This window comes from Sapajus apella, unplaced genomic scaffold, assembly GCF_009761245.1.
Source record: "Sapajus apella isolate SASKATOON/1434 unplaced genomic scaffold, GSC_monkey_1.0 scaffold6, whole genome shotgun sequence".
Lineage (NCBI taxonomy): Eukaryota > Metazoa > Chordata > Mammalia > Primates > Cebidae > Sapajus > Sapajus apella.
Window position 1 is genome coordinate 39,394,077 of NW_022436946.1, and position 26,232 is coordinate 39,420,308.

A 26,232-nucleotide genomic window follows, 5' to 3' on the forward strand; every position below is an offset into this window, starting at 1 on the left:
ATATCTGTCTCCCCAACCTGACCATGAGTGCCTCTTGGGAGAGCCTGGGCTTTAGTCATATCCGTACTCACCAGGGCCTGGTACAGAGTGGCTAAGGCTCAATAAATATTGTTTGCCCAAATGGTAATCAACATCGAATTCAAGGAAGGAAAAAAGAAATTGGGGGAGGGGGGGTGGTGGGAGGCATTAACTGGGAAGGTGTATGACTTAATGTTCTCCTGCTCTCTTGCTGGAGTCTCTGCCTGCTCAGCCTGCACAGAACAAAAGCTATAAGAAAGGGCTGTTCTTCCAGGAGGTGCCCCTCAGGGAAGACTGGCTACATGATTTGTGGGCCCAGTATAAAATGAAATGCAGGGCCTCTTGTTCAAAAATTATCAAGAATTTCGACTAACTCTAGGCGTACTGCCTATGAGTTTGCAAGGAACAGTAATTAAAAATAAAATTACTAAGAATTTCAAGAGAGCATCAGCAGAGCATTAAACTGAGCATGGCCTCCTAAGACTGCGCAGGTTGCATGCCCATGCAGTTGGCCCTGCTCTATGGGTTCCTGAAAAAAGGCAGCCTGCGGAAACCAGGGAAGGCTCCTTCAATCTAGAGGGACTGCATGGTGCTCAGCCCCTACAAGGGCAGTACAGGCTGTGAGGATGTAAGACTGGGGGCCCTACAGGGTTTCTGCAATGGTGTGTGTCTAATGATGCCTACACTGAATAACCCTTCATCACTGCCAAAGTGCTTGCATTGATCTCAGACCTTCACGTGACAGTGGATTCCTCTTCCCCAAACCCAAATATGGTCTGGCCTCACGCAGACTAACCTTGTTCCCCACTACTTCCTTGTTTTCCGTGTAACCCCAAGTCACCTAGGCTATCCCATCTAGGGGCAACAAACCACATTTGTACTAAAGTGTCTCATGGCTGGCCTGTCTAGATGTTTCCTTCTTTGGGTTCAGACAGTTCCCACCACAGTACCTGACTGGAAAACACTGTGTGTATGTGAATGATCCCTTTATCTTCTCCCAGAAGCCTCCCCTGCCCACTTCTTCACCATAAAAAGGGGCGTAGGGGCCCATTCTCACCACACTGCAGGAACCCTATGCTATGACACCCAAAGCCTTTCCTGGCGCTAGACATTGACCCCACCAGCTACTGGAGCTCTCCCTTTCCCACCCCGGGAATTGCAGCGAACCTCCTGGAGGTCTCCCAGTGGTGGCAGATATAGGTAGGGAGTTCTGAGCTCTAATAAGGATTTCCTGACTAGTGCCTCCTTCTCACTGAAGGGGCTCCCATTTTTGCTTCCTCCAGACCACTGCATTCCCCAACCCTTCATCCACTGATCCTTACTGAAGAAGGGGGCTGAGGGGGTCATCCTTAACCACTCTGCTTATGAGAGCACCCTAACCTCTGCTAACAGGTGGTGGTTAGCAGTGTTTCTAACACTTTCATCCTGAAGTGCTAGAAAGCTACCCTCCCCAGCCCTGGTGATGACAGCTCCCCGGTCCTCACTTTGCATATGCAGGGTTCCAGCAGCCAAGGGGGATGGCCCCATCTCCTTGCACTGAGGAAGATAAGCAAATGCCCAGAGTATTTCTTTCCCGCAAAGAGGAGTCCCCAGCATTATGGTGCTTTGCTTAGGGAGGCACGTATTCCTGAAGGTCTAAGTTTTGGGAGACTGTCGTTGACAGGGAGTTTTTCTTCCCAGTGGAGCACTGCCTCATATAAAATAAGCTGCAGTTAAGGGAGACCCCAAGGGGGTCAAGTGGAGTTTGCCTTTGGTCATAAATGCATAGTCAGACCGTCCCGGGGCCTTTGTACTCTCTTGCTTAACCTGGGAGCTGGTTGCCTCAGGCCTCATTTGTCTCCCTGTGACTGATGTGGCCTTAATGACAGCAGCTCCCAAAGAGCCCCCTGCTGCCTGTGTGCACATGTGTGTGTATTGCTGTCAGCTAAAGCAGCCTCACGCCGTCTCTGATACCGTGTCCTTCTCCTCCCGCCCAGCTCCTCCTTCCTTACACACAACCTGTGTTTTCTGTTTCTTGCAGGGTCCCCGGTGGCATATAGATCTCCAGCCTTGGGCAGGCCCTGCTCAGTCCCTGGATGAAGAAGCCTGGAGGTTCCTGAGATATATCAGCACCACCCAGGTTGTGTTTCAGGCTCAAACCAGTTAGAGAAGAATGTAAAAGATCCTGATTGCCCCTTTGGAAAGAAGGAGGTGGGGAGGTTCTCAGCGACTCCTGATAAGGACTTGATGGGAAGTGTGTTCAGAGGCGTTGTTGCTTACACTTATCCACTCACTTGGAGGCAGATAAGATGCTTTCCATTTGCCAGGGCATGTTCCTACTTCCAAGAGTGTTACCAACCTGAAATGTTTAAATGATTCATCCCAAAGTATTTTAAAGATCCACTTTAGAAAATTGCTTTGGAAAACCATTTGAAATGACAGATTGGTCCCCGTGAGTAGGCAGTCGAGTATGTCACAAAATAAAGCCATCATCTAGAGGTTCAAGCACCATTTTGTATTTGGAGGAACTTGCCTTTCCACTCTTCTGCCACAGATGCTTGGCAGCCAGGGACGTGCTAGGCAAGAGAGCAGAGGAGGCTTTGCAGGCAGTGTGCTGAGGAGGTAATAAATCCAAAGGCTCTCTATCCTCAGAGCACTTTAAATCGTTACTGAGCACAAGCCTTTATTAATGACTTAACACATTGTGGCAGCTCCTGCCCACCTCAAGGCTGAGCCAGTGCCCCCGAGCAGGCAAAGAGACTGTCCATTAAGGAGAGTCTATGGCTTTTGACATGTTAATCAGGAGGTTCCATTCTCAAGTTGCCTGATCCCAGGGGGAAAGAGAGACAGAAAAGGAAATCAGGACCCAAGGGAAATTTAGCCCTGAACTGAGAGGTGCTAGCAAATTAGGAGCTCAGACTGCCTGTGAGCTGCACATGGGCTGGCTCAGGAAGCTGCACAGTGGAGCTGGTGCTGTACGGGGGATCCTGGACTTTAAAAATCTCCCTCGAGCCCACACTTGGCATCCCTCTTCTCCTCCCCAGCCTCGCTGGCAGCAAAGCCCACTTTTCATCTGTGGGAGAGAATATATTTCTAGATCTTTAGGAGGTTAGTTAGTTTAAGGGTAAAAGAAAGTCCCATTTCTCATATAATGCAGTCAGACAATCATAGGGATTTTAATATTTGTCACTCAAACATGGACATAAAATCTTGTTGAATTAATCATGAGTGATGGGATAATGAATTAGTCCCTATGCTTCTCATGATTTTATCTTATTTTGCTGCTGCAAATTAATTTGATGGACTTAGGCAGACTTAATTAAAATACTGAAATTTTAATTTTGTAGTTCAATTTTACATAAAGGATAAGAATCTGGACCTCTTAACTGTGATTTTCAAAAGCCCTTAAAGGCTCCAGAAGAAAATAAGAGGTGTTAATTTTATGAATTGTATTTGAGAACTATGGGCTTCACCCACCAAAATAAATTTACATAGTGCAAGCCACCAAATTCCATTTCTATATGTATTTCATATTAATGTTCCATAACTTATAAAAGGCATGTTTGCTTAGAAGTTATCGAGGCATGAAATGGTCATTTTTAGATCCCTCTTGAATCTTTCCCAGAAATTATGGACTGAGAGGAGAAAAATTCTTTTTTTTATTTTTTGAGACAGAGTCTCCCTATGTCACCCAGGCCGGAGTGCAATGGCACAATCTCAGCTCACTGCAACTTTTGCCTCCTGGGTTCATGCAGTTCTCCTGTCTCAGTCTCCCAAGTAGCTGAGATTACAGGAACCCGCCAGCATGCCCTGCTAATTTTTGTACTTTTAGTAGAGACAGGTTTTGCCATGTTGGCCAGCTGGTCCTGAACTCCTGATCTCAGTTGATCCACCTGCCTTGGCCTCCCAAAGTGCTGGGATTACAGGTGTGAGCCACTGCGCCCGGCTGAAAAAAAAATTCTTTTTTAAAGCATCCTCTGTAGTTCAATCTTGTAAACCTGGGTACTTTACTTTGCTTCTCTGGCTCTCCTTGTTCTGATCCTAAAATGGAAGAGGGTATATCAAATTATTTCTACGATCCCTCCCAGTTCTGTGAGCTTGTAGTGTGCATAGCATAGTATAGAATGGTTATTAACCAAGTATTTTTGAGTGCCTACAAGGTGCCAGGAACTGTTCTGGGCCCTGAGGATACAGCCTCTGCCCTTAAGGATCTAACCAATTGGTTGTGAAGGTATATAACTGGATGTATAATTGTTATTCAGCTTGATGAGCAATAAAAAAGAATTTGTTGTTGAAGCTCACTAGAAGGATTTTTTGTCCTCTAAAAAGAATGATGTAAAGTTCTGGACCTCACAGTGGTTTTTAAAGGGGGGCCATTTTAGCCAGGTAAGGTTCTGTGCTTTGTTGTACTTCTGGGTTACTGGAAGGCCAGCAGGTGGGAGTCACCAGAGATGACACTAAATGGTTCTTAATCAGAATCCTTTACTAACCAATGCTCCTTCCCCTTCTGTATGTAATGCAAAGCTTTATGGTTGCTTTTGTGGCTTATGCTTCGTTTAGAACTCATGTTGACAATGAAAGCCTGCAAAACCAGCAGAATATCAGAGTCACTCTTACCTAAAACTTCCAGTTAGCAGAAGTGAGTCATAATGGGCAAGGAAAAATATAAAAGCTCTGAAGGTACTAATGCGAATTCCACCCCCACCCTCTTACGATGCTTTTTAACATTAAGAAATATACTTCCCCCAAACCTGTGCTGAAGCTTGTACAGCAAGGCCAGCGTCTGATATGTGCATCATTGACATATGCATTTCTCAATTCAGAAGGAATTTGTTGAATACCTGCTTTGTGGCTGGCATTGTGCTGGGCCTTGGGATATTAAGCCTCAATAAAACACCCCTCCATAATGGTAAATAGCTAGGGTGCAAGAGAGTTGGGTGTTCTCTAACAGGGGGCAGACAGATGGCTGGGGAAAGTTTCCTAGGCTAGGGGATCTTGGGAGCAGAGGCTTAGGGTATAGGACAGCATGGCATGAGATAGCATGGGCGTGGCACTCCTTGACTCGTGGGTTGTGGTCCTGGAGGCATGGTTAGGGCCATGCATGTTTAAAGGAAGGTCCAGAGGATATGGTGTTTGGGTAGAGTATGCAGAACATCAAGCTCAGCTTAATTAAGTATTTGTTATTATTATTATTTTAATGTGAAAGACCATGATACACAGCAGAGTTCTGCAGTTCATGGTACACTATCTGCTGCTAACAAATAGTTAAATCATAAATACAGTTCTCTGTTCTAAGGGAAGTCTCCAGATTCAGCTTTTTATGGCAACCCCCAAACCATATGCCTCCAGGAAGCATGCCTTGCAGTATAAAATTAATTTAAGCAACGGTGGCTGTTTTAAAAAAGAAAAAAGAAAATATGTTTTAAAGCCTGTTTATCTATCTATCTATCTATCTATCTATCTATCTATCTATCTATCATCTATCTATGTTTCTATCCATCTATCCATCTATCCATCCATACCTGTCTCTCTACCTAGTTATCTACCCATCTGTCAATTTATAAGAATAACCTAAGAATAAGAACCCATGCTCTGGATATTTGGACTATAACTTTACAACAGAGTATCTGTTGTATTTACTGCTACACACACACACACACACACCAGGATAAAAACAATAAACATACAATTCTGCCCTTGAGCCTTTCAAAAATAATGGTACTGTATAAACATACAGCATGGAGTTGATTATTCTGTAAATATGCAGAAGATCATTGAAGTGATTCTTAAGTTCCAAAATTTTAAGGGCTCTCTTTGCCAGATTCTACTTATGGGTTGGCAGAAATGCCATTCAAGCTTTTGGGATCCAAATTGAAATAAAAATAAATTAGATCCCTTTAAGTTAAATAACTAAAAAACATTTCAGAAAATATTTTTTCATGGAGACTGTTTTCCTTTGTCTAGGCCTAATTTGCTTTATTTGGCTAAAATTGCAAGGAGAATTACAGAGACAGAGAACATAATTAGTTGAGTTGGAACTTAGCTAGAAGTTACTGCCCTCGCTTATTTTGCTTGTAAGAGAGCTTATTGAAGCCCTGGCCATAAGTCTTAACTGGAAAGTTTGAAAAATCAATAATTAATTTTTAGGAGCAGAAGTTTATGGAGGACTTTCAGTTGTTTACAAAAGCTAATGTTTATCAATGAGATGGTTAACAAATGGTTAAAATCGAATAATTCTTGTTTGTTTGTTTGTTTGTTTGTTTGTTTACCTGAGCTAAGGAAGGAAGAAGGGATGTTATCAGAGGGAGTGAATGAAAAAGAATGTCTCTTTAATAGGGATATATCTGTTCAAGATGAAATCGGTAGAGTAAGAAGAAATGCTTAAAGTAGACAAAGTGTCGTCTTTAATAAAGTAAAACCCTAATTCCTGACTTTAGCAAAGGAGTTGCAGCTGGATCTGAAAGTCCTGACTCCCCATCTTCAATGCCTATCTGACTGTCAGAGGCCTCTGGCTAATTGTCAGTGCCAACCCCTTCAGCCCATTGTTAGGGGCGGAGGTCAGAGGGGCTGCTGTTTTCAGTTTAAAGCTCTGGCCTAAGTGTAGCCTCTTTTAATTTGCTAAGGCAGAGAGATGTGACTAGGCTGGAAAATTTCACTGGGGCTTTACAAAAGGCCTCCAGTAAACTCAAAAGGCCATCTGTATAAAAATCACCCAGTGGAGCTTATTAAAATGCATGTTCTCACGTACCAATCTGAGAGACTCTGAGTTTGTAGATCTGGAAGGAGGAATCTGCATTTTAAGTACCTCCCAGGTGATTCTGATGTAGGTGGACCACGCCTTGGGAAATACTGTGGGAAAGGCTAGAACTAGGTTTTGATGGCATTAGGAAGGAATGATGAGCAAGGACCTGCAACACATCACATCTTGATCTGTCATTACGGAGGTCTTCAGGGACGTGTACACAAAGAACAATAGCAAATGGGAATCATCATACCACTTTAATAAAAATATCCCAGGAGGCTTCTCCGAAGCAGATGGCTCAGGCTTATAAGTTCCAGGCATGCTTTTGGGGCACACAGAACTGCCCTGGACTAACTAGCTTCCCACTTGAGGTGGGGCTCAGGAAGGTGCCCATGTTTAAGGCACAGTAATCTGCCCACTAGCCGAACAGGGTCCAATGAACACATTGAGCTCTGACTAACTAGATTAGCAACTTCTCTTCCCTTAGGCGAGTGGGTGGGGAATAGGAGGTGGGCAGGCAGAGACATAATTTCCATTTATCTGTGGGAGAATAGTAGGAGATGAATTATCAAATTAACATGTTGATGCACCCAGTTAATAAATGTATTCTGTAGCTGTTGCTTGAGAAAAGATTCAATTCCATTTTCTCTGATTATTTTTTCTGTTAAACAGTGGTCGAAGATAGAGAAGTAGAAAAATACTGGATTCAAGGAAAAGATACATAGGAGTTTCACTTTTTCAGCTTTCCTCTGAAAAAAAGGAAATATCCTAGCAGAAGACTCACATTCACTGATAAATAGTGCAGGATGGTATTGCCAGGCCACCTATAGGTGATAGCAAGAGTAATGCCAATGCTGTGTTAGTCAAATAGGCTCCACCTAATATGATCGTCTCAGATTAAAATTTTACAAAATCAGTTAAAGGATTGGACAAACTTAGAATATCTTCTTTTATTTTTTAATTTTTATTTATTTATTTATTTATTTATTTATTTTTTGGGACAGGGTCTGGTCTTGCTCTGCTGCCCAGGCTGGAGTGCAGAGGCACAGTCATGACTCACTGCAGCCTCAACCTCCCGACCTCAATCAATCAACCCTCCTGAGTAGCTGGGACTATAGGCACATGCCACCATGCTTGGCTAGTGTTTGCATTTTTTGTAAAGATGAAGTTTTGCCATGTTGCTCAGACTGGTCTTGAGCTCCTGGGCTCAAGCAATCCCCCTGCCTTGGCCTCACAAAGTGTTGGGATTATGGGTGTGAGCCACCGTGCCTGGCTCTAGAATATCTTCTTAAGAAGAAGATTGCTTGCTGTTAATGTTTTCCAATGCGTGAAAGCAATGATTCTGAAAACATTCTTTGCATCTGGAGCGGTCTGTGGTCTATGCTGTGACAGCAAAATCTGCTGCATTCATGGAGCATCATGATGACTAAGAGTTTTAAGGGATTGCGGGAAAATACTGCTGCTCAGTAAGGTAAATATCTTGGCCACAGAACTTATTTTCCTTATTTTCTTTGGTTTCAACAGCCTGCCTCAGCTGTGCAAAGTGTACCAGCCTGAAACACAAGTCAGAATCCCTTATGAAGTATATTTGCTTTGTGTGCAGCTGAAATTAGAGACTTGCTTCTGTTTGACTTACACACACATTCCCTTTGGTTTTCTTATCTAATTTTGATGGATGAGTTAAGAAAAGTGCTTCTGTTAGCTCAGGAAGAGCCTCCTGCCTGGGGCTCTTGCCCTTCTTCCCCAGGAGGAAGTACATTAGAGCAGTGTATCACAAAGAACACTGCCTTATCAGCAGGGACTGCCAATTAATTTCATTTGACCCGTGATCAGCTGTTTACCCTGGATGACACCTGCCACCTTTTGGGACCTTAGTGGCCCCACCTTATCTGCCTGAAATAAGGGATAGCTAATCTTGAGAGTATGCTTCTGAGATCTATGCCTATGATTGTGCCCCACATCTTATAGCAAGGACTCTGGGTAACAAAGACCTCTATGTATGGTGAGCACTGTTCTCTGTGTCTGGATGCAAGGTGAGCACAATTCTCTGTATCTGGAATGCCCTTCTTGGTCTGAGCCTCTCAGTTCATCCTCCAGGACTAGCACCCCTCTACAAAGCCTTCCTGATACCCCCACACCTCCCACCTTTTGCTCCTGATTTGTTCTCTCCAATACACCTGCACATGGCTACAGCAGCTCATAACTTCCCTCCAAACCTGCATATAGTCTCCATGAGATTACTTATTATTTGGTAATTGAAATTCCTCCAAACACGTTATAGCAGTCTTGTGGTTCCCTGGGGAGAAGAGTAGTTAGCAGTGGAGAAGGATATAACTTTCCTATTATGGTTTTCTGGGATGGGGAAGCAATAAGTCCCTACCTGCTATTTATCATCCAACATTTCAAGTTATTCACATTGATTTCCAATCTTTACAGATTACATGCAATCACATGAATACAGACAGCCTGGCTACTGACTCTAGTCCTACACACAAGCCCTGGTCAGTGTGTCTTGACGACAGGTTCAATTTAGCTCATCAAATCCGCAACAAGCAGTGCCGCCTCTACTCCTTAGGGTGAGTACATTTTTTACAGCAGAAGAAAACACAAACACTCACTCCTTCAGGCAGCCCAGGCCTTTTCAGCAACACAGAGTTAGAAATGGGTACAGTTTATAACAGGTGCCATTCTTTGCCCCTGTCATCATTTCAGGCTGATCCGTCTGTTGTGTAACTGGAGGCATGTACAGATCACTGAGGTCTCCTTGGCCAGAGGCACTTTCCCTCTCATTCTGCTGGTAGCAAATTGGCAGCCCCTGTTCTCAGCATGCGGATGATCCTCTTGGTGAAACCAGTGATGTCCAGTTAGAATAAGAGCATCCTTAGAATTAAGAGAGAGAAGAATATTACTGTGTGCAGCCAAAATTAAAAAAAAAAAAAGAGTATGTTAGATTTTTTTTCTTTTCTTGAGAGGAGGAGACCTCACTCTGTTGCCCAGGCTGGAGTGCAGTGGCAGGATCACGGCTCACTGCAACCCTTGCCTCCCAGGATTAAGTGATCCTCCCGCCGGCAGCCTCCTGAGTAGCTGGGACCACAGGCACGCACCACCACACCTGGCTAATTTATTGTACTTCTGGTAAAGGAAGGGTTTTGCCATGTTGCCCAGGTTGATCTTGAACACCTGAGCTCAAGCGAGCCACCTGCCTTGGCCTCCCAACATGCGGGGATTACAGGTGTGAGCCACTGCACCTGGCCGTATGTTAGAAATTTTATGCACAGTTATGATGTATAACCGAAAACAAATAATGGCCATTGTTAGATTTGTATGTTTTATACCAATGATAAATCTATATCTAGTTACATTTTTTAAAAAAGGAATAAAAGGGAACTCATAAAAAACCATGTCATGTTGTCAAAACTGAGAAAAAATGGTATCTAGTTATTCAGGTTGAAAATGACCTAGATGTACAAATGGATTAAGAGGGCTTTTTTATAAAAGGATGACTACAAAGTAATGGGACTATTTTGCCAAAATATACCAGTACTTGTATAAAAACAGTTCTGAACTTACAAATGACATATGACTCAAATAAAAAAAAAAAGGACGAAATTATTTTTGTTTGGAACTCTTTGTAAGGGCAATGTAGATCTTCAGGCTAGGCCACTGAAGTCTTTTACAAACAGCGCTGGGGACCCTAATGTGATATTGATCATTTCCATGTCACATGCTTCCTCCTTGCCTGTAGGTTTCATCAACTCTAGAGTCTACTTTCAGGCCCAAGTACAACCACCAGCCAGAATCCTAGGTGGTCAGGGTTAGGGGTAGACAACTGCGTGATGTGGGATGTCAAGGTCAAAAGGATGATTATCACTGTCAAACTATAACAAACAAGAATTACCAGTCATTGTGGATTTTATTTTTAAAAAAACAAAATAAGAGTTTAAAGATAGGTTCTCCTATGGGTTAAATGAAGAGCAATGGTGTATGTTGGTGGAGCTTGGCACATACTAGGCACACAATACATATTTGCTGTGTAGAAGATGGCTTGAGAGGAGAGGCCAGGGAGGGAAGTTAGTTATGCTGTGATTCAGGTGTGGAAGGTGTGGATTAGAAGATGAGATGCTCAGCTAATTGATTAGAACAGAGCTGTCTTTCTGGAAGCCCACCAGCTATGCTTCAAGATTGGAGGGAAGATGGGAAGTTGTGACAGCAGAATTTATTTTGTGTCACATTAAAAATGTCTGAAAGTGGGTCATTAAAAAATTGCGTAGTGCCACATGCAAGCTGGTCCTATTTTCTTGCTCCAAATTGCCTCTATATTTTGCTGAATGTTTTATGCCCTGTGATAATTTCATTTAAAGGTTATAACTGAGTAAAATAAAAGTTAGAGAGGTGTTTTGGAGGAAAGTTTCTAAATTCCTTTTTGCTTTCCTTATACTTCAGAGCTGTTGGATAAGATAGTTCTGCAGTAAGAGTTCAGATTACTACATGTAAAAAGGTAGTCTCCTATCTTAAAATATTTTTATTGACACATGATATTTGTACATGTTTATGGGGTACATGTGATATTTTGTTGCATGAGTAGTAATCAAGTCAGGGCATTTGGAGTATCCATCATCTAAAGCATTGATCATTTCTGTGTTGGGAACATTTCTAGTCCTTTCTTCTAGCTATTCTGAAATATAAAATTTATGGTTGTTAACTAGTCACCCTACTCTACTTCTGAATATTAGAACTTATTCCTTCTGCCACAGGAAAATAGGGTCTGGAGGCAGGGAGTATAAGGCCAATTCACACTTCACCTATGACAGGAAATATACTCTCCCTAGGGCATACACCGAGTAAATAACTTTGTAACTTTACTTCATCTTCTTCATTTACATAGGGTGTACACTAGGTAACCAATGGAAACCTCTAGACAATATTTAAAAGCCTCAAAATTCTGTGACGGGGCTCCTGAGCCCCTGTACTCAGGCCTGGTCCCACATTGTGGAGTGTACTTTCATTTTCAAATAATTTCTGCTTTTGCTGCTTCATTCTTTCCTTGCTTTGTGCGTTTTGCCCGATTCTTTGTTAAAGGCACCAAGAACCTGGACACCCCTGCACCGATAACACTTTTACCTAACTGTATGTTTGTACCCATTAAACAACCTGTTTTCACTTCCCTCTAAACACCCTTCCCAGCCTCTGATAACCATCATTCTACACTCTCTACCTCCAGGAGACCAACTTTTTAGCTCCAGAGTATGAGTGAGAAGATCTAATGTTTGTCTTTCTGTGTCTGACTTGTTTCATTTCACATACTGACCTCCAGTTCCAAACATGCTGCAAATGACAGGATTTTTTTCTTTTTTACAGCCAAATGGTATTCCTTTGTGTATATACGCCACATTTTCTTTATCCATTTATCACTAATGGACACTTAGCTTGACACCATATCTTTGTTATTGTGAATATTGCTGCAATAAACATGGGGGTGCAGGCATCCCTTTGATATACTGCTTTCCTTTCCTTTGGATACATACTCAGAAGTGGGATTGCTGGATTGTATGGTAGTCCTATTTTTAGTCTTTTGAGAAATTTCCATACTGCTTTCCATAATGGCTATACTAATTTACATTCCCATATCCAGTGTGTAAAAGTTCCCTTTTCTCCAAATCCTTGCCAGTGTCTGTTATTTTTTGTTGTTTTAATAGTAGCCATTCTAACTGAGATAAGATAATATCTCATTTGGTTTTGATGTACATATTCCTGATGATTATTAAGGCTGAGCAGTTTTTTATATATTTGTTCAAAAGAAATATAGACAAATGGGACTGTATTAAACCAAAAAGATTCTGCACACAGAAGAGTCAGCAGAGCGAAAAGACAACCTGTTGAATGGGAGAAAATGTTTGCAAACTATTTATCCATCAAGCGACTAACATCCCGAGTATACAAGGAACTCAAACAACTCAACAGCAAAACAAACAATCAAATAAGTTCATGAAAAAGTGGGCAAAGGACATGAGTAGACATTTCTCAAAAGAAGTTTCTTATTTTCACTTAAATGTTTACCATTAAAAATCAACTTTGGGGCTGGGCACAGTGTCTCATGCATGTAATCCCAGCACTTTTTGAGGCTGAGGCTGGCAGATCACTTGAGGTCAGGAGTTTGAAACCAGCCTGGCCAACATGGTGAAACCCTGTCTCTACTAAAAATACAAAAATTAGCTGGGAGTGGTGGTGCACGCCTCTTGTCTCAGGTACTCAGGTGTCTGAGGCTGGAGAATCACTTGAACCCGGGAGGCAGAGGTTGCAGTGAGCCAAGATTGCGCCACTGCATTCCAGGCTGGGTGACAGGGCAAGACTCTGTCTCTTGCCCTGTCAAAAAAAAAAAAAAAAGAAAGAAAAAAAAGAAAGGAAAGGAAAATCAACTTTATAAAGGGCATCTGAATTCCACTGGGAAAAGAAATGAATAGATTACGAGGGCCAATATTTGACTAAAAACATGAAAGCACTTAATTGAAAACTGAAACTAAAGAAAATATTTCTGATGCTTAAAAAAAGATACTTTGGGTTGTGGGTAATTATGTTGATTGCACTAACTAAGGCTTCAGGACTCAGACAAAGACGACCCTGTTCAGGTGAATTGCTTGCCTGGGGCACAAGTAGATAGCTGGCTGACAACACCTCAATTGATACCGAGAGAAGACAGAGACCCAGACCAGAATTGGTGGTCCTGAAATGAGGAGTGAGAACAGGGAAGGTGGCCCTGGGTTCCTAGCACCAGGGAGTGTCGGAACAGTTTTGAGATAGGCGGGGAGGGCAGGTGGTAAGTGAATCGTGTGGGCCCTGCATTCAAGCAGTACCTGCTCCCAGTTGCAGGGCTGCAGCAGCAACAAGAAGGTGCCAGTGCTATGCCCAGTAGTTCCCAGGCAAACCGAAGACAAAGGATGCAGCTGCAGCTGGGAGTAACTTCCTGGCAGGAGGGAAAGGAGGGCTCTAAGGACGTAGGAGTCAGAAGGCGGAGGCTGAGGGCCCCACTTTTTGATCTGTCTCATCTCCTTTCCTCCACCCCCAAGAACTGAAGCGGGTGTCACCTCCATCTTCTCTCTGATGGCTGAAGTTTATTTACTAGGAATCAAAGGTTTTTATCCCACAATTAATGGAAAAGGCATTTTTCTGTGAGAGTGTACTCTGTATCATGTTCAGTTGAAAATGAAAATCAGAGCCTTTTCAGTTTGAAATGAGGGAGACTAGACCAATTAAGATAGGGGAAGGCACTGAAAAGAAAGGTGTATATTATAGAGAAAGGGATAGAGAAGAGGAAAAAGGAGAGGCTGTGGGTTCAGATGATAATATCATCTACACAATGACTTCAGACAGGGTGTGGCCTGCAAGTCTTCTCTTGTCTGGAGCAGAGAAGGGTAATGGTGGGGCGGTGGAGGGAGCGTGGGGTTGAGAGTGGTAGATAAAGCAAAGGGGGACAGTCACCTTTTCTCCTTTTTATGTCAAAGATTGTATTTTGGGGTAGGAGTGGGCATGAGAGGAAAGATTTGAAAAGGGCTGATACATAGGTACCTATTTTTTGTCTCTTTTTTAGTTCTGTAGTAGGTTGTGCCTTTTAGTTTCAAGACAGTAATTCTCAGTCTAAGATAGTAGATGATTCATAAGTGACACATGGTTAGATAGCAAGAGCCCATATTTTATACAGAGAATCTGGTACCTTTGGTTATCATAAGCATTTCCAGAAGAATGAAAGAGCCAAATATTTTCATCTTATAATAGTTTCACACAGCAGGAAGAGGGTGTGTCTAATGTATGTGAATGAAGAATCAGCAAACCATGGACCTCAAGCTCCCTTTTTGGGTATTTTACCCCTAGTTACCCTCTCCATTAAAATTTAAAACCATAGATATACTGTGTATCTATTTATGTAATATGTGTATATTTGTGCTTTATACATAAAAAGAGGAAAGGTTTTTTTTGCCCCTAAGAATATATTTTACTCCTTTGGGGTGACATTGTCTGATATGGTTTGGCTGTGTCCCCACCCAAATCTCATTTTGTAGCTCCCATAATTCCCACATGTTGTGAGAGGGACATGGTCTTCATTCGCGTTGGTTTCAAAGAACATGTTTATTTCTGCATTCATTTCATTGTTTATCCATTTGTCATTCAGGGGCGAGTTGTTCAGTTTCCACATGACTGTGAGGTTTTGAGTGCTTTTCTTAATCCTGAGTTCTAATTTGATGGCACCGTGGTCTGAGAGACTGTTTGTTATGATTTCCGTTCTTTTGCATTTGCTGAGGAGTGATTTACTTCCAATTATGTGGTCAATTTTGGAGTAAGCGCAATGTGGTGCTGAGAAGAATTTGTATTCTGTGTTTTTAGGGTTGAGAGTTCTGTATATGTCTGTTAGGTCCACTTGGTCCAGATCTGCATTCGAGTCCTAGATATCCTTGTTGACTTCCTGTCTTGTTGATCTGTCCAATATTGTCAGTGGAGTGTTAAAGTCTCCCATTATTATTGTGTGGGAATCTAAGTGTCTTTGTAATTCTTTAAGAACTCGCTTTATGTATCTGGGTGCTCCTTCACTGGGTGCATATATATTTGGAATAGTTAGGTCTTCTTGTTGCATTGATCTTTTTACCATTATATAATGCCCTTCTTTGTCTCTTTTGATCTTTGTTGGTTTAAAGTCCATTTTATCAGAGACTAGGATTGCTACCCCTGCTTTTTCTTCGCTCTTCATTTGTTTGGTAAATCTTCTTCCATCCCTTTATTTTGAGCCTATGCGAGTCTTTGCATGTGAGATGGGTCTCCTGAATTCAGCACACCAATGGGTCTTGACTTTTTATCCAGTTTGCCAGTCTTTTGATTGGGGCATTTAGGCCATTTACATTCAAAGTTAATATTGTTATGTTTGAATTTGATCCTACCATTTTGTTACTGGCTGGTTGTTTTGTCCGTTAATTGCCGTGGCTCCTTCATTGCATCATTATTCTTTACCATTTGGTGCGTTTTTGCAGTGGCTGGTACTGGTTGTTCCTTTCCCTACTTAGTGCTTCCTTCAGGAGCTCTTGTAAGGCAGGTTTTGTAGTGATGAAATCTCTCAGCAATTGCTTGTCCATAAAGGATTTTATTTCTCCTTCACTTATGAAGCTTAGTTTGGCCGGATATGAAATTCTGGGTTGAAAGTTCCCTTCTTTAAGGATGTTGAATATTGACCCTCATTCCCTTCTAGCTTGCAGGGTTTCTGCTGAGAGATCCACTGTGAATCTGATGGTCTTTCCTTTGTGAGTGACTTGACCTTTCTCTCTGGCTGCCCTTAGGATTTTTTCCTTCATTTCAACCCTGGTGAATCTGACAACTATGTGCCTTGGGGTTGCTCTTCTTGAGGAATATCATTGTGGTGTTCTCTGTATTTCCTGGATTTGAATGTTGGCCTGCTTTGTTAAGCTGGAAAAATTCTCTTGGGTAATATCCTGAAGAGTGTTTCCCAACTTGGATTCATTCTCCCTGTCACATTTAGGTGTGCCAATCAAGTGTGGATTAGGACTTTTCACATAATCACGTAGTTCTTGGAGGCTTTGTTCATTTTTTTTCACTCTTTTTTCTCTTTTCTTGCCTTCTCATTTTATTTCATTGATTTGATCTTCTATCTCTGATATCCTTTCTTCTGCTTGATCAATTTGGTTGTTGAAACTTGTGTATGCCTCACGAAGTTCTTGTGCTGTGTTTTTCAGCTCCATCAAGTTGTTTATGTTCTTCTCTAAGCTGGTTATTCTAGTTAGCATTTTATCTAACCTTTTTTCAAAGTCCTTAGTTTCTTTGCATTGGGTTAGAACATGGTGTTTTAACTCAGAGAAGTTTGTTATTATCCACCTTCTGAAGCCAGCTCCTGTCAATTCATCAGATTCATTCTCTGTCTTTTGTTCAATTGATGGTGAGGAGTTGTGATCCCTGGGAGGAGAAGAGGTGTTCTGTTCTTTGGTGGTTTCATCCTTTTTGTGCTGGTTTTTTCTCATCTTCGTGGATTTATTTCCCTTTAATATTTGAAGTTGGTGATTTCAGGAGGAGTCTCTGAGTGGACTTTTTTTTTCTGTTGAGGTTGGAGCTGTATCTTTTTTGGCCTGTAGAGGACGTTGCTGGCCTCTCTGAGGTTCAGTCAGGTTGTTGGGTGGGTGGTACTTCCCTGGAGTTTGTTTGCGGGTGAGATTGGCCCCGCATTCCCAATGGCATCTCTCCCAGAGCTTGATCTTCCTGGTTGGGGTCAAGCTGGTGTATTTGCTGCCAAGCTCTCTAGCCAGGGCTTCAGTTTGAGTTTGGTGGAGGTGGGGCCTACCAGGCCTTATGGTCTGTTTCCCTGCTTTCAGCTCTGCCTCCCTCTGTGGGACAGTCCGTGGCGCTGGCGTTAGTCCAAAGTCCCGCCCAGGTTCCTGTGACAACTTGCTGCTGGGCAGTATCCAGAGTTATCCTCTGCTCAGATTTGCATCAGCTATCCACCGTGCCCCACTGTCTGTCAGGGCTCCTGTGGACTGTGGGTTGCAGGAGGGATGATGCAAGCACAGGATCTGAAAGGAAACACCAAGGGGGTCAAGTCCCCCGATGCTCCTAGTCAGCTGCAGATTTCAGGTGGGGACACACGCCCCCCCCCCGCCCCCCATCTTGATTTGTCACCCCGGGTGCCTGTGTCCTGCGGCTCCTTCCCTGGGTCTAATTCCAGTGCCCTGTCAGTCCCACAGAAAAGAACCTGGCACCTTGTTTGGAATTGTGAAGTCCTCTAGCCCTCTGTGTCTCATTCACTGAGAGCTGCATTCAGGTGCTGGCTCTCGGCCATATTGGCGCCCCCCCATCAACAAATTTTTATGTGGACATATGTTTTCATTTCTCTTGGGTATATACCATTTTGCATTCCCAAAACTATGAGGGTTCCAATTTCTCTATATCCTTGTCTATACTTGTTTTTATTTGTCATTCTGATTATAGCCAGGTCATTGTCATTTTGGTATCTCACTGTGGTTTTGATTTGTATTTCCCTACTGGCTAATGATCTTGAGCATCTTTGTATGTGCTTATGTTCTGAGTTTTTTTATTCCTGGAAAACATAAAAGGCCACTCACTTTAATACTTCCAGGAATGTTTTCAAAAGAAAAATCAAGGGCCTGAAACAGTGCCACAACCCACCCCTTCTGCCCTTCAGCAGTGTTAAAGGGCATGGGACTGCAGTACTACATGTAGCTTGTCCAAAGAACCCCTTTATACAATTTGGGAAAGAGCATCCCTCCCTCAGAGTTGTTTAGTTGTTCACAATCCGCACAACCACCTTCAGGGATCTTAGTTGTTTTTCTCCAAGACATCGGAGAAAGAGGATGAAGATGGTTCCACTATTATTCATTACCTTTGAAAATTTAGCCCTGTGAATCTCCCTTTTCCTATTTCTTCAACAGTTCTGATTTAACAGTCCTTCTGTGTTGAAAAGTCTGTAGTTACTTCTAACCCCAGCATTAATATATGCAGAATAATATTGTCAGGATGAGTTACATAATTTTGTTTCTTCCCCATAGGGAAGGAGAGGTTGCAGTCTTAATTCAAAGATATATAAGAGCTTTGAACATACATGTTGACTGCTTAATTATTTCAGAAATGGGTTGTAGCAGGAACTCATTGTCCCTCAATATTTATCCTCCCCTTCTTTTTTTGGTAACAAAACTCCTGAGGTTAGCAGGGCACATGGCCACCTTTCTGGTGGCTGTATTTTCTAGCCTTCTATTTAGCTGTAAATGGCCATATGAATAGCTTTAAGCAGTGAGCTACGAATGGAAGTGATGTGTGAGACTTCTTGGCCACATCCCCAAGGGGACAGCATGAGACTATCACTTTCCGTTTTACCTTTCCTCATGGCCAAGTTACAGACAGGTTGGCAAAAAATGGAATAGTTGTCTTAGACCCTGAGATGGAAGCCATATGATCTATACTTCTTGCTTCGTTAAATAAACATTAAATGACATATTTCTATCAAGTAACATTTTCTAACGTATTCTTCTAGTAAATAATAGCAGAACATGATTTCCTTATAGATTAAATACATTTTTGCTATAAATAATGGTTTTCCTTTTATTATAATTATTTCTTCAAAAACCTTTCTTCATTACTACTTTGTGAACCTCTTCAGAGCAAGGACCACTTTTAATTTATCCAATTGTCCCTGGTGTCCAGTGTAGTACCTTGCACATGTAAAATGCTCTATAAATATTTGTTTATGAATATGAACAAGTCAGTGAAATGTAGCTCACCACAGGCAACATTTGGATATTGAATATTGTACTGTGTATTCTGGGAATTCCAGACCCTGCCTCACAGTTTTATTTCACTTAGGGCAGCATTTTGTAGGTCTGACTGTCATCATTTATCTATTCAGTACTAGGGATTTAGAAATGAGCAAGATTGACACAACCCTTTTCCCCATGGAGCATTACTGTCTCGTAACTGACAGTTCCCTAGACCTGAGATCGCAAATATTCCTTTCATGATCCTGTGACCTGTGCTCATTGGCAGCAAGGTGGTGTGTAGAGAGCATGTGCTGTGGATCTACCTGGATTGGATTTGACTCCTTGTTTTACCTCTTTGGGCCATGTTTTGCAACAACTGTGCGTATTACAATTACTCCTCTTGCTTCTCACACTGACCACAAACTTGACCAATTTCAACTACACTTGAAGAAGCACCATTTTAAATAAATGAAAGTAAGAATTTTATATATCAATTAAATGAATATAGCTTATTACATTTTAATATGGTACATGTTTATATATTAAGATTATAGTAAAAGTAACATCAATTAATCATAAAAATTACAAATTACAAATAGTTTCATGTTATTTAATGTATTATACAAAACAGTTCCCCATTATTTAATGACTAACGTGTGTATGTGTGTGCTTGTGATATTTATAATAAACACTTGTATATATATAGAAAAATTCTGGAAAGATATATTAAAAACCTGCTAACCAAGATCATCTCTGGAAATTAGTGGCTAAAATTTCTAGTGGTAAAAAATTCTTTTTATTTTCTGTACTTCTTAAAACTTGAGTTATTTATATGTATATTTATTTATTTAATTATAAGCAGCTAGTTTAAGTAGAAACCATATCAATATATTAAAATGTCTTACCAAACAACAATTAGTTATGGAATTGTATGTGGCTAATTTAATTAAGTTTCTTGAGAACAATATTCTGAAAATTCAGAGAAATAAATTATTTACATATTTTACTCCAGATTTATATACAAATTATATGTAATGAATACTTTTTTGATATAATGTTCTCTTAGTGAAACTATCAAATTGCCCTTTTCTACTGGTGACCCATTATAATACTGCTTTGTTCATCTGAATTTTGACAAATTTAATTAAGTGAAAATTCCTTTTGGATAATTGAATTCTACAATATTCTGATCTCTATAAAAACAAATCTATTGGCCAGGCTTGGTGGCTTACACCCGTAATCCCAGAACTTTGGGAGGCTGAGGTGGGCGGATGACCTGAGATCAGGAGTTCGAGACTAGCCTGGCCAACATGGTGAAACCCCGTCTCTACTAAAAATACAAAAAATTAGCCAGGTGTGGTGGCTTGCACCTGTAGTCCCACCTACTCGGGAGACTGAGACACGAGAATCTCTTGAACCCGGAAGGCAGAGGTTACAGTGAGCCAAGGTCTTACCACTCCAGCCGAGGTGACAGAGTAAGACTCTGTCTTAAAAAAACAAAAAAACTATCTACTAAAAAATGCTTTGTAGTTTCAACTGCAACTCTTGAATTTATATTTAATGCCAGACATATCAGTTAGCTATTGGTGTGTAATCACTCTAAAACTCTGTGGCTTAAAAATCACCATTATTTACTGTTGCTTGTATGTCTTTACTGTTGCTTGTACGTCTGCAGGACAGCTGGGCCTCTGTTGATCCAGGCTGGGCTCAGCTGGGAGGCTTTCTTTACTTCAAGCTGAGATGGCTAAGAGGGGTTCTGTACTTCATAGAGGACTGGTGAACTGGCTGGATTACAAACTCTTGAGGGCACATTTTTATGTGATGATAGTGTAAGAGAGAACAGAAGCACTCAAGGCCTAGGATCTGGACTGGCACACTCCCACTTCCTTCAAGAAAGCAAGGCATATGGCCAAGCCAAAAAGTCAAAGGGCAAGGAAGGACACTTTCTCATGATGAGCATGGAGTAGTATGGATGGTGCAGGGTTGAAGGAGCAGAGTTACCGAGGCCGTCTGCCACACCAGATTAGATTATGGAAAACTGGGGTAGAGACTTCAGTGGTCTGAGCTGTGTGGATTCAATAGGAGGTAGAACATAGGGAGCAGGATCTGTTAAGTGAAGAAATGGAAGTGCTTGTGACAGGAGTGCTAAATTTTCTCTGGGCAAAAAGGGTTGAAAGAGCTATGGCTGAGGGACATCAGAGGGCTGACTTGTCCTGGGATCCAGTGGGAAAAAGAGCAGTATAGCTGGGTGAAGGGAGAGTAAGAGGCAAATAAGACATAACCACTCCTCAGCACCCGTTGAAATTGGTTGCAGGACTACTGCAAAGACCAAAATCCAGGTTGTTCAAGTCCTGGATATAAAATGGTGTAGTATTTGCATATAACCTATGCACATCCTCCTGCAAAATTTAAATCATTTCTAGATTACTTATAATACCTTATACAATGTAAATGCCATGTAATAGTTGTTATACTCTATTGAGTTTTATTTTTACTATTTTTTAATGTTGTATTATTTTTATTTTTGTTTTTTCAAATATTTTCAATCTGCCGTTGGTTGAATTTGTGGATCAGACCTGTGGATACAGAGGGCTGACTATATTAAGAATGTCTAGGTGGGGTGCCGTGGCTCATGCCTGTAATTCCAGCACTTGGGGAGGCTGACGAGGGTGGATCACCTGAGGTCAGGAGTTCGAGATCAACCTGGGCAACATGGTGAAACCCTGTTTCTACTAAAGATACAAACATTAGCCAGGTATGGTGGTGCACGCCTGTAATTCCAGCTACTCGAGAAGCTGAGGCAAGAGAATTGCTTGAACCCTAGCAGTGGAGGTTGCAGTGAGCTGAGATCACACCACTGCATTCCAGCCTGGGCAAAAGAGCCAGACTCCATCTCAGCGGGTGGATCACCTGAGGTCAGGAGTCTGAGACAAGCCTGGCCAACATGGCAAAACCCCGTTTCTACTAAAAGTACAGAAATTAGCTGGGTGTGGTGGTGGACACCTGTAATCCCAGCTACTCAGGAGGCTGAGGCAGGAGAATAGCTTGAACCTAGGAAGCGGAGGTTGCAGTAAGCCAAGATGGCGCCACTGCACTCCAGCCTGGGCGACAAGAGCGAGACTCCGTTTAAAAAGAAAAAGAAAATAATGTCTAAGTGGATGATCTCTGAACTGAAGCCTTATTTTAGTTAATTAAAATAAGGTAAATAGTTATTATCCACTGAACTTGTGTATTTCCAGATTATGCAATAGTCAGTCATCCCTCTGTATGGGGTTGCCGGTTGGCTCTAGGCCACTCTCTCCACTGCAACAATACCAAAATCCATGAACTACCAAGTCTGGCTACAGAACTCACAGATACAAAACATCAGCCCTTTGTATTGGTAGGCTCCTGCATCCCATCAATGCTGTATTTCTGATTCATGTTGGTTGAATTTGTGGGTGTAGAACCCACAGTTATGGAGGGCTATTTATTGAAGAAACATCCACTTATAAGTGGATCCACGCAATTCAAACCTGTGTTATTCAATGGTCAGCTGTAGTAGAACCTATAAGAATTAAGTTTTTCTGCACTGGGTTCAGGTTTGGCCAATGGTGTAGCTACTCTGCAGGATTTTGATATCCTAAATCACACACAAGTACAGTATTTGGAGCAGGGAAGATATAATCACCATTAAAAAAATCATTCTCAGTTAATTTCATGCTTTTCATTAAAACTGGCACTTTAATCAAAGTTATGATCCTTGCACCATTAAATAGGGAATATTTCTGAGTCAATTCAATACTTGTAAGTTCATGATTTTTCCATATGATGTGCTGCCTGTTGAGTAATTACGTACAATTCATTTGTAATTTCTTCTCCTTTTGATGTGAATTTAGGTGAGGAATACTTCTGCTTCTTGAGTTCTGGATGCATTAGAATCACATACCTTTACCTTTTTTCTTATCTGCACTGTTTAAAAATATTTTCCATTACTAAGAAAACAGCTGTTGTCTTTAAGTCAAACTGTATACACAGCACTGTGGCTATTAGAATGGAGACAAATTACCTCATTAGTAGAACACACCTCTCCTCAAGAGAACTAATCCTGGGGCTTATCTTTTCGACATATTCTGAGAAAATCTTTTAAGACTACTGGATAGTCTTCTTTGTTTCATTGCTACTCTGATTTACATCATTTAAAAAAAAAAACAATTTGATTATACATCTACATGTTTGAGTATGTGATTCTCTGGTCTTTGTTTAGCAGATAATTTCTCTTTTATCCAGAATCTTTGAGCAATAATGCTTTTTGTCAAAGAAAGTTTATTGAACATGTACATTAGCCATATGTTAAAACAGGAGAAGGATTGATACAATTAAGAACATTGGCCTTGGAGCTGTTATCTTGGCAGTCCAACACTTTGCTTCATTGCCTTTTTTGTTGTTGATGTCCGTCCTCCTTCTTTCTAGGCTGGGAAGTGATGATACCCACTTCGAGCTTAGCATGGCCAACAATGGATGTGAAGTGCATCGTTTTGATCCTAGTGTCAAGTCAGCTCACATTCTGGAGAGTCAGCACCTTTGGTATCACCGCTTGTCCATTGACTGGAGGGATCCCCATCCAGCTGTTGCTGCCCAGAAACCACACAGCAACACCAGAAAACTGGGAAGCATTTTGAATGAATTTGGGCATCACAAGGTGAGATTTTTCATTTGATTTTATACTTGAATAAAGTGAACAAATCCATCAGCTTTTTAAAACGCAATCTAAGAATAAAGCAACATTGACATTAGATAGTTGAAGGTCCAGTTATTTTATTTTATTTTATTTTTTATTGTACTTTAAGTTCTGGGGTACACGTACAGATCTTGCAGGATTGTTGCATAGGTACACACATGCCATGGTGGTTTGCTGTCTCCATCCCCCTGTCACCTACATCAACCATTTCTCCCAGTTTTATCCTTCCCCAACCTCCCAGTCTCCTGCTGCTCCTTCCCTGGCCCCCCACCCCCTAACATAGCCCTGTGTATAATGTTCCCTTCCCTGTGTCCATGTGTTTTCGTTGTTCAACACCTGCCTATGAGTGAGAACATGCGGGGTTTGGTTTTCTGTTCTTGTGTCAGTTTGCTGAGAATGATGGTTTTCAGATTCATCCATGTCCCTACAAAGGACACGAACTCATCGTTTTTTATGGCTGCATAGTATCCCATGGTATATATGTGCCATGTTTTCTTTGTCCAGTCTATCATTGATGGGCATTTGAGTTGTTCCAGGTCTTTGCTATTGTAAACAGCGCTACAGTAAACATACATGTGCATGTGTCTTTATGATAGAATGATTTATAGTCCTTTGACTATAAATGCCCAGTAATGGGATTTGCTGGGTCAAGTGGAATCTCTATTTCTAGGTCCTTGAGGAATCTTCACACTGTCTTCCACAATGGTTGAACTAATTTACACTCCCACCAAGTTTTAATCTCACTAATCACCTAACATTAGAGAGTCAACTCTAGACATAAAGTGTTGGCAAAGATAGCAATATTTAAATTGATTTGAAGATTTTAGTTGCTGTTGAGTAATATTAATGGTCTTGGCCAACACTAGGCAAGAAGACTAAAAAACTTACTTCTGGCATAGGCTGAAGAATACCATTTTCATTTGGCAACTGATTTACACTTTCCGGAAAGAGCAAACTACTTATGTTGACCTCAAATACAAAAAAATAATTGGGGTTATGTTTAATAAGATATTGCTGTGTATCATGTTACTCACTGTTGTTACCTGTTTCTCACTATTTTGAACCTCTAGGCTCTATACAGAAAATATGTATAACTTTGATTAAAATTTACTTTATAAAATTGAATGGACATTATGTTGGAAATTATATATCAAAGGATGTCAAATCTCTGCAAACATTTTATTATGAATGAACAGCAAAAAAGAAATTCAATCTTTGAACTGTGTTCTTTGAAAGCAATTTTTAGTATAGCATACCTGAGCTGATTGTATTCTGTAGGTGGATACTAGGGAATTTCTCCTGAGTGTAGTTGGCTTGTGTTTGATCTTTAGCCCTTCTTGGGTTTGGCTATTTTGTACTGTGTTCCCAGCCAGAGATGTCATGTAATTTAGAACAGGTCACAATGGGTGTTTCTATTTGAGAAACAGTGTGCATGAGACTCAATTTTAAACTCGAGTTGGCTTCTTGATCTTCAGCAAGAGGCTTTTCCCCACGTTGCTGTTCCTCCTCCTCCTCCTCCTCTTCCCCATCTTCCTCCCTTTTCTCTTTTTCCTTTCTTCATCTTCCTCTTCCTTCTCCTTCCTCCCTCTCTTCTTCTTCCTTCTTCTCTTTCTTCCTTTAAACAACCTTTAATTAGATAGCCCATGCTTCATCAAGAACAACTTCAAAAAATTTGCTATTCTTTTAACACACTATTAACTATTGATTTGTGCCTTGCTTTGCCACCAAGAGTAACTGGTGGCATTTAATAGTCAAAAGCCTCAGTGAGGCATATGTAGGATTTTTGGGTAAAATCTCAGAAGAAGCAGGAGCATTTTTCAGAACTTTATTTAGGGTTTTGTTTTTTTCTTTTCTGTTCCTTGTTACCTCTGTAGATCTGTTTTTTACTGCTGAAAATTACAGGCCTGTTTCTCTAATATGTCAACTTTAGATTATTCAGAGAGCTAAGTACTCATTCTTTGTGTTCAGTTAGGAGTCTTGCTGTTCCTTTTTTATGCTCTTTACATCCTAACCTTCTCCAAACCCACTCTTCAAAAAAAAAGACTGAATAGGAAAGAGAGAAACTCAATGCCATTTTGCTTATTTTTTTCCTAATAATATTTTAGCAAAAGATTTGGTAAAGGTGAGGATAAAATAAGACGTTGAAAAAGTGATCTGCAGATATAATTTATCTAACCACGTTTCCTATGGGAAATGTATTTTTAGATAACAAGATATGTACCTGAATTGTGTTTGTTTAGTTGCAGTGGACAAACCCTTATGCTAAGGGTAAAGCATGAGGCCTTTTGCAATGCTGCTCCTCAGATAGTAGAAATATTTACAGTGATGTCTAAAAAGGAGAAACGCTTCAAGGGATTGCTTATGTTTCTAAGGCTACTTATTTAAAAAAAAAAATGTTTACAATGAAAGTGATCTGGCACAGAATTGCCAGGAATGCCTTTGTTCCTTTTTTTTTTTTTTTTTAATTTTTTTTGAAAAAATTAAAAAAAACTGCCCTTTTTTCCTAGAGATTTTTT

General features: G+C 41.1%; 1 protein-coding gene across 3 annotated transcripts in view; it reads left to right on the top strand.

Moving 5' to 3' along the window:
* METTL24 (methyltransferase like 24) overlaps window positions 1-26,232 on the top strand; it is a 111,831-nt gene that overhangs the window by 35,530 nt on the left and 50,069 nt on the right. For 2 of the 3 annotated variants that reach the window (XR_004267891.1, XM_032275045.1), the window contains exons 2-4: window positions 2,039-2,137; window positions 9,176-9,315; window positions 23,449-23,677. Coding sequence is in view for 2 of the 3 variants with exons in the window: in XM_032275045.1 (XP_032130936.1) it covers window positions 2,039-2,137; window positions 9,176-9,315; window positions 23,449-23,677 (468 nt within the window). In the remaining variant the exon portion in view is untranslated. The remainder of the gene's footprint in view (window positions 1-2,038; window positions 2,138-9,175; window positions 9,316-23,448; window positions 23,678-26,232) is intronic. The other variant, XM_032275046.1, reaches the window with a different exon arrangement.